The sequence below is a fragment of the Culex pipiens genome, chromosome 3 (genome assembly GCF_016801865.2).
Source record: "Culex pipiens pallens isolate TS chromosome 3, TS_CPP_V2, whole genome shotgun sequence".
NCBI lineage: Eukaryota > Metazoa > Arthropoda > Insecta > Diptera > Culicidae > Culex > Culex pipiens.
In genome coordinates this window covers 97,350,003-97,357,449 of record NC_068939.1, presented here as the reverse complement: position 1 = coordinate 97,357,449, position 7,447 = coordinate 97,350,003, and the positions used below count along the sequence as shown (strand labels likewise).

General features: G+C 41.5%; 1 protein-coding gene and 1 long non-coding RNA gene across 3 annotated transcripts; one reads left to right on the top strand and one right to left on the bottom strand.

Annotated features, from left to right (window-relative positions):
* The first annotated feature begins 2,117 nt into the window (after nucleotides 1-2,117).
* LOC128093312 (uncharacterized) lies at nucleotides 2,118-2,865 on the top strand. The gene is made up of 2 exons (XR_008212396.1): nucleotides 2,118-2,516; nucleotides 2,555-2,865. It is a non-coding gene; the product is annotated as an uncharacterized LOC128093312 (long non-coding RNA).
* On the bottom strand, nucleotides 2,751-4,495 carry LOC120429824 (IST1 homolog). 2 transcript variants are annotated; one of them, XM_039594884.2, is made up of 3 exons: nucleotides 3,610-4,495; nucleotides 3,346-3,546; nucleotides 2,751-3,091 (listed from the first exon to the last, which is right to left on the bottom strand). In XM_039594884.2, exons 1-3 carry the CDS (start codon nucleotides 4,369-4,371, stop codon nucleotides 2,921-2,923), a joined length of 1,134 nt encoding a protein of 377 aa, XP_039450818.1. In that variant the 5' UTR covers nucleotides 4,372-4,495; the 3' UTR covers nucleotides 2,751-2,920. The 2 variants fall into 2 exon arrangements, with proteins under 2 accessions (XP_039450818.1, XP_039450817.1); XM_039594883.2 differs by having other exon boundaries at nucleotides 2,751-3,127; nucleotides 3,610-4,492.
* Between the last annotated feature and the right edge of the window lie 2,952 nt (nucleotides 4,496-7,447).

The window sequence follows — 7,447 nt, the reverse complement described above, 5'->3', positions numbered from 1 at the left end:
TTAAACGTGATGCACACGACGTCAAAACTCGTTAATTCGATTAAAACGATTGCAAAACAAACCCACACTCACACACATGTAAAGAGGTCATTCAAAAGTTGCACATAACCTCATAAGTTGATGACGTCAGATGGTTTAGTCAGTGGGACCACTGCCGTTCAAGAGTGGGACCACTGAGGGTGAGGCGGAGCGGAGGCTCAAGCGAACCGCCATTCATGCATGGATGTGTCGGGGTTGGAGCAGAGTGACAGCAGCGGTGACACATACATGACAGATGACACCCAGCCAACTCAATTCAAATTCTGAAACGGAATTCGTGTCCGATTCGAATTGAATTCTGTTTCATAATTCGAATTGAGTTGACTGAGCAGGAGCTTTAGTGGGAACACGCTTAAAAGAAATTACCAAATGAAAGTTTTAATTTTTGTACTTTTCATTCGAATTTTCAGGTACTTATACACTTCAATACCAATTTTGGTTTGTCCGGATGAAATTAAAAAACTCGAAAAAAAATACGAAAACAAACCTTTTAATTAATTACTATTGTTTTACATGAGCAATTTTCTACGAAATCGGCAGATTCCATCCATTTTTTTTTTGTATTTTTTGATTTGGCTCAAACTTTGTCGGGGCCCTAGAAAATCTGCAACTTTTGAATGAGTTTTCTGATCGATTTGGTGTCTTCGCCAAAGTTGTAGGTATTGTTGAGGAGTATTAAACAAAAGTAGGTTCACGGAAGCCGATTTTTTAGTTAACTTTTTTCACAAAATCTCAATTTCCCAAAAATCTATGTATATTTTTTATTTTCGAGATTTTTTTTAATACAGTCCAGACCTAGGTCCAGACTCAATTACCCGAAGCTTCGATTATCCGAAGTTTCGATTACACTCAAACCCCGATGGTTTGACACCAACTGTTGTCAAACGAACGGGGTCACTTTTTAGTTTGACACCCCTTTTATACGGAGTTCACACACACTATGAAACGTTTGTTTTGATAGTGCGCGTGAGCGCCGTGTAAAAAGTGACAGTTCGTCACTTTTTCGTTTGACTTTGACCAACTACAAACTAAAAAAGTGTCAAACGAAAAAGTGACCAACCGCCGGGGGTTAAATGTATCCGTATTTCGATTATCCGAAGGTTTGTGAGGGACTTCGGATAATCAAATCATTTTTTTTTTCATTTTCTTGTTTTTAACATCAAATTCGAGTTTTGCGACTTCATTTCAATCAAATTTGACAAAATTATTGCATATTAAATAGCAAAGCACCTTTTTTTAATATTTCGACACCAACATTTCAAAAAGCATCATTTACAAACCATGCGTTTTGAGAAAAACGCATTTGAATGTTGAGCATCCATTTTCAATCCCCATTTTAATATAAAAGCAAAATAAGATGTTTTAATGATAACAAACGATGAAAAACGTTGCTTCTATTGATACTTGATCATCTGTATTCAATAAAACATTATTTCCGTGATTATATTTGAGAAAAACAAACATAACTTCTTTTGAAATCAACAACGTCTATATCACCCTGCTGTCATTGAGGGGGACGCTTAGTTATGATTCGTTTTTCTTCGCCGAATGTACATGGCGCTTTGTTCATGTTGCTTTTTTTTCGTCACGAGGTTTTTGTAGCCTTTTGTTTGACAGGTTGACAGGGCTATATAAACAGGGACTGCTGATGGCAGAGATTTTGTTTATGTTACTTTATTTAAAATCATGATTAAACAGACTCTACTGAAGTAACTTTTGCTCGTTTTTGGTGGAGAGGTAGCTTATTAGAAGTACTTTCAAAATATACAATAACCCAGAAAGTGTCAAAATGTACATGATGCCTTTTGAAATGTTACCGTCGATTTCGTCTATTTAGGGTCCCTAGCTTGGGTAGAAATGACAGGAATACATTGTAGAAAAAAGCAAAAACTGCTCGAATGGAAATGCTCCATAGAGAAAATCAAGAGGGCTTTTGTTAATTTGATTTGGTTAACCGCGGTGGATTTTCTTGAAATAATTCGAACTGTCAAAAATCCAACAAAGCATCTACCGGTGGATACTTTTCTACCACAGATTTTTGTGCGATCAATGTGGTAGATGCTTTGGTGGATTTTTGACAGTTCGAATTATTTCAAGAAAATCCACCACGGTTAACCAAATCAAATTAACAAAAGCCCTAAGGTTTGTTTCAACGCAAAATCGGCGTTGATTATATTCAACAAACATTTTGTATACGTGTTTTTCTCTTTATATTTAAATGAGTTGTTTTTGGTTGAGCGTGTGCGTGCTTGGTCGATGAGGCGTAAGCTGCCAAATTTAAAATGGCGGATGAAAATCCCAGTGCGAAATTTTGGGCTGATGTGGGTCTGATTGCTATGACGATTCGACAAGCAGTGGCGCTACATTTCTCACGGAGAATTTTCTAATTTGGCGCCAAAATCGACTGAAAGCAAGTCGAGGTCAGAAGTCGAAAGGATTTTTCTTTGACTGTTTACGGAATTAAAAGTGAATTGCAGGTAATTACACCAAACAGAGCTTCTTTCTTAATAATTAGACAAACGACTCCAGAATGCATCCGCATCCGAAGCTAGTCGAAGGCTTCCTCTCGGTTTGTCCGAACTGCGGCTTCGCCGGAATCGATCACGCCAAATGTCTGCGGTGCAAAAAGGTCTTTGTCCGTCCGCCACGTCGCATTCCTCAACCTGATCAACCGGTTGTTCCAAACTAAAGAGATTGAAGACGAGTAATGATTCTTTATTGGTAATATTATACTTTATTATCCTTTCGTAATAAACATAGAACGACACATGCTCAGTGAATAAATCAAAATAATCTTCAAAGTAAACGGTATTTCATTTCCAAGCCTTAAAATATATGAAAATTTCGAATATATCTGCCCTCGATAAAGTTGAGCAACTCTTCACTTTCGCTTTTTCAACTCCTCGAACCGTCTGGACAGCTCGTCAAAATCAATCTCGTCGTTGTCGTTTCGGGCTCCTGCCGCACCACTGGTTGGCGTGCTATCGTTGGGAACATCCGGCAGGTCCGCGGGCACGTTCGGCAGTATCGGGAAGTTCATCTCCGGGGAAATCTTCGACCGGGGCTGCGGTTTGGGTTTGGTCGAATTCTGCGAGATGAAAGAATAGTGTTTTTAACGAATGGGCTTTGAGTTGGTGCTTTGGGCTTACATTAACTTTGGTTGACTTGGGTCATTTTCATACGATAGTGTACTCACAAAAATCCAAAAACCAAAAGTTAGTAGGAAGTGAAACAAGGCAAAAGTGAGAGAGTTGGGGTTACAAAAGGATAACAAACATCAAAACTGTAAAAAACAGTGAATCGTACCTGCATGTTATCGTCCGGGCTGAGCGAGGCGTACGACGGCGGCGGTCCGGATTCTCCCGCGGAGTGCTTTTCCTGGTTCAAAAAGTTTGCGTTGATGTTCAAATCCTTCTCCTCATCAGCCGGCGGTCCGGACGGATTCGGTGGGATGTTATAGTTGAACGGCGGCGCCGAAGCAGAGCCAAAGTTTTGACCGCTTGGTCCCTAAAATGGAATAGTTTAATCAACAATCTGTACTGTACTTTAGTCAGCAAACAGCAAACCTACCGGATAGCTAAACGGAGCCGACGGCGGAATTTGCGGCATTTGAGGCAGCGCCGGTGGCTGCGGATATCCAATAAATCCGGGAGGCGCCGGAGCACCCCCACCGCCACCTCCCCCAGAAGAGGAACCTCCCCCGCTTCCACCGTCCAGATTGTTCCGATCGGACAGGTCAATCAGTATGCTGTTTCCCGGGCTTGGTTTGTCGTCCTTCATGATCAGCGGATCAGGCTCGTATTCCACGTTGAAAATCTTGGCAATTTCAATCAAGTACTTCTCCACCAACAGCCGCGGCGGCGCCTGAATGGCCAGTTTATGCATCAGCTTGTCCGACACCTTGTGCGGTGGAATTGCCGCGCGAACCTGCTCCGCGTACGGCTTACCGTACTTGGCCGTAAAAATATCCGAGCAAATTTTCAGCTCCGAAACGTCCGCCTGCAACCTTGGGGCGACCCAGATTATGCTGCTGACCGCTTCCTCGATTCCTTCGTCAATTTCCTTCATCTGAGTGACCAGCCCGAACCGGGCCAGGATCAAATCGCAGTACATCTCCACGATTTCCATCGCCTCGACGAGGTAATCCTCACGAATAATATGTTCTACCCGGATCTTTGCCCGTTCCGGTTTTCCAGCAATTAAATAATCCGCAATTTCCTTCCGAGCCTTTTGAGCCAACTCTGTTTTCTTCTTTTCCAGCAGCTTCAAACGGTTAACCGCCAGTCGCAGGTTTGTTTTCAGCTTAGTATAGTTAGGTCCACTGGAAAACATGTTTGCCAAGAGTTTTACACTAACGCGAACCACAAAAAAACAATATTAATTAAATTTTAGAAGGTAAAATCGTATTTCGCAGCCAAGTGACTCACAAGACGAAATTTTTACAACAACAAAACACAAAAACAACACTTTGACAGATTGCAAATGAGTCACCAGCAGCAGGCAAAGTGGTCTAGTGCAGGTCAGGCTAGAACGATTTAATGACCGGAATCACCCCTCGGTCCAAAAACTGCTCGATGCTCGCAACGCGCTGATCTATAACGTTCGTTAATATGGTACGTTCGTTTGATGGCTAGTTCCGCACTGAGTGCCGCACTCAGAGCTGTCAAAGTGTTTGTTTGAAGAAACTCGCGCTAGTTCCGCACGAGTTTCGCCGCCATCTTGGAACTGAAACTCTATAAAGCCGCACTCGATATTTTGTCAGTTTCATGCGAGTTCCATGCACACTGAAAAAGAATGTTCGTTTGAACCAAAACTGGCACCGACGAGTGTGGCACTCAGTGCCGCACTGGCTGTTCAAACGAACGTACCATAAATGTTGTTTCAAAAAATGCTTTTAGGGAGCGTTCTTTTATTACGTAACGCGAAAAATCGGACTTTTAGACCCCCTCCCCCCCCCCCTCGTAACAAAATTTCCATACAAATTTCAAAAATTTTGTATGGAGCGTAACACGGCCTCCGACCACCCCCCCTCCCCCCCTACTGCGTTACGTAATAAAAGAACGCTCCCTAAATTTTGTTTCAAAAAATGCTTTTAATCATAGAATAGGTAGAATTGGGTACTAAAGCCCTATGTAAATTTTTATGTACAACGTTAAAAAACACGATTAAAAACCATTTCTGACCACTTTTTTTCATTTTGATGCAAAAAATTTTTGACAAAGAACTTTGTCTTAGGGCTCTATACAATGGTAGTAATCCAGATTTTTCGCGAAGCGAAATGTAACGCGTAGAAGCAAATTTTCGAAAAAAAGTGCAAGATTTCAAACGATTGTATCTTTTTTCCCTCTCGACGAATTTGAACGTTTTACCCACCAAACGAAAGGGGAAGACTTACTTAATGATCTTTAAACATGTTTATTACAGTACTTATTTATTTAAGTACTTAAAAGTTAACATAAAACTACTAAAGAATAGCGTACGCTGATTGGTCAAGCGCAACCTTTCCCGAACACATTAATCAGATTCAAGTATCTAGCACTTAGCAAATTTTGCCTTGCCTCCTCCTTCCGTGGAACTGTCACGCGAGAATGTAGCACCATGGTTGCAACATGCCATGCGATACTATTTAAGTTAGCACTTAGCCTCAGAAAAGTTCAGTGCCTACCGAGGTTTCATCCGAGGCGGACCTCGCGTTGGTTGTTTAAATGCTCACACATACATTCGCACCCTCACACAAAGCACTGTTTAGGTTCCAACTCGGAAGGGTTTGTGTCTAACTTGAAAGGGGGTGTTTTTCGGCAGCTTACTCAAGCAAAAGAAACCAATTTTAATGTTTTTACGTGTATTTATTTGAAAAACATTTTTTTCCTAAACCCCCTAATCCTCCACATGATTCTCCTCAACACCCACTTCTTTTTACTGTCGCCGGCGTCCCCGATTCGGTCCCTTCTTTCCGTCCGTTCACTCTCCGACCGCATCGCATCCAGCCGTGCTGTTCTCACCGACTTTCTCGCGGCATACGTTTCAGCTGCTTGGCCGTGCCTACCGCTGACAAGTCCGCTTCCGGCAGATTCACCAGACTTCTGCGACGCTCGTTCTTGCTACTCAACCCGACCTTTCGACTTCGTGGCGGCGCCAACTTCGGACAATATACCTCCTTTCCGCGGGTACCTGTACGAAGCGCGCGGGATCGCGAAATTTCTGCTTGCCGGTAGTTTCCATCTAGGTGAGGAAACCGCAATCTTCGGCCGCGAACACAGCGAAGTTCACTCGCAGCGACTTTTTTTCTGCTTCTCCTCTGGCTGTGACTGTGATGGTGGTGGTGTGGAAGCGTTGAGTGGTATTTTTGACAGTTATTTTGGGTCAACTTGCAAGAAAATTATGTGTTTCTTTTGTTTTTCAAGCGCGCATGCTCGTATAACTCCCAGCTCTAGCGCACACGGTTGGCTTGAATTACTTTTAATTATTAACAATAATAAATGCAACTTTTGATTACTTTTATGCAAATTACATGATAAATCGCTTTCTAGATACACTAACGTTTCATTGAGTACTAAACATCATGGATTTTTATACTAGACATAAAATGGATATTAAAACAGAATAGGATCCTAAAGCCCCATGTATTTTTTTTTTGTACAACGGTAAAAAAAACAAAATTTTAATGCAAAAACAACATTTTAAGATGGATCAACTATGGCCTCCTTGGGACCAGCTGTCAAGTAGAATGCTTTCGGTCAAGAAGAGCCGCGAACTTAATTTTTAATAATTGAAATATTTAAAAATCTATTTTAAATCCTTTGTGGTCGTACAAAGTTTCTTAAAAAATTAGCTTTATCGTTTGGTTCTGAACAATGTTATAATCGCGAGTGTCAATAATTATAGTTTCCGCACGCTGATATGACCGCAAGAAAAAATATTCAAAATAAACCAGGTTGACAGGCAAATCAATGCTGAATTTCAGTTCAACTTCGTCGTCGTCGAGCTAACTTGTCGTACGTGCATTTTGGGCCATATTGAGTTAAGAACGCCATTTTGTGCAGCTCACAATGCCTCACCTTTTGACCCTCACAGATCCCCAAAATTCGATTTCAATCCTGAGATATTCAACGAAATCTGAAAAAAAAACTCCGTGCATTTTTGTCTCTTTACATATGTATATAAAAGAAGTTTCAATCTCGTCGTGCTATCTTGTCGCTCCCTGAAAATTGATGTAAGTGCGACTACTGGCCAAAGGGATTTCAGGTCAGAACGCGTTTGACGCACGTACAAGTTAGATTACCGTAAACATTTGTAATGGAGCACCGGATTCGAGTGGTAGAAATTACAGTTCTCCCATTGTACATTGCAGAAAAAAGCAAAACTGCTTGAATGGAAATACTCCATTATAACTCGGGACTCCGGCAAC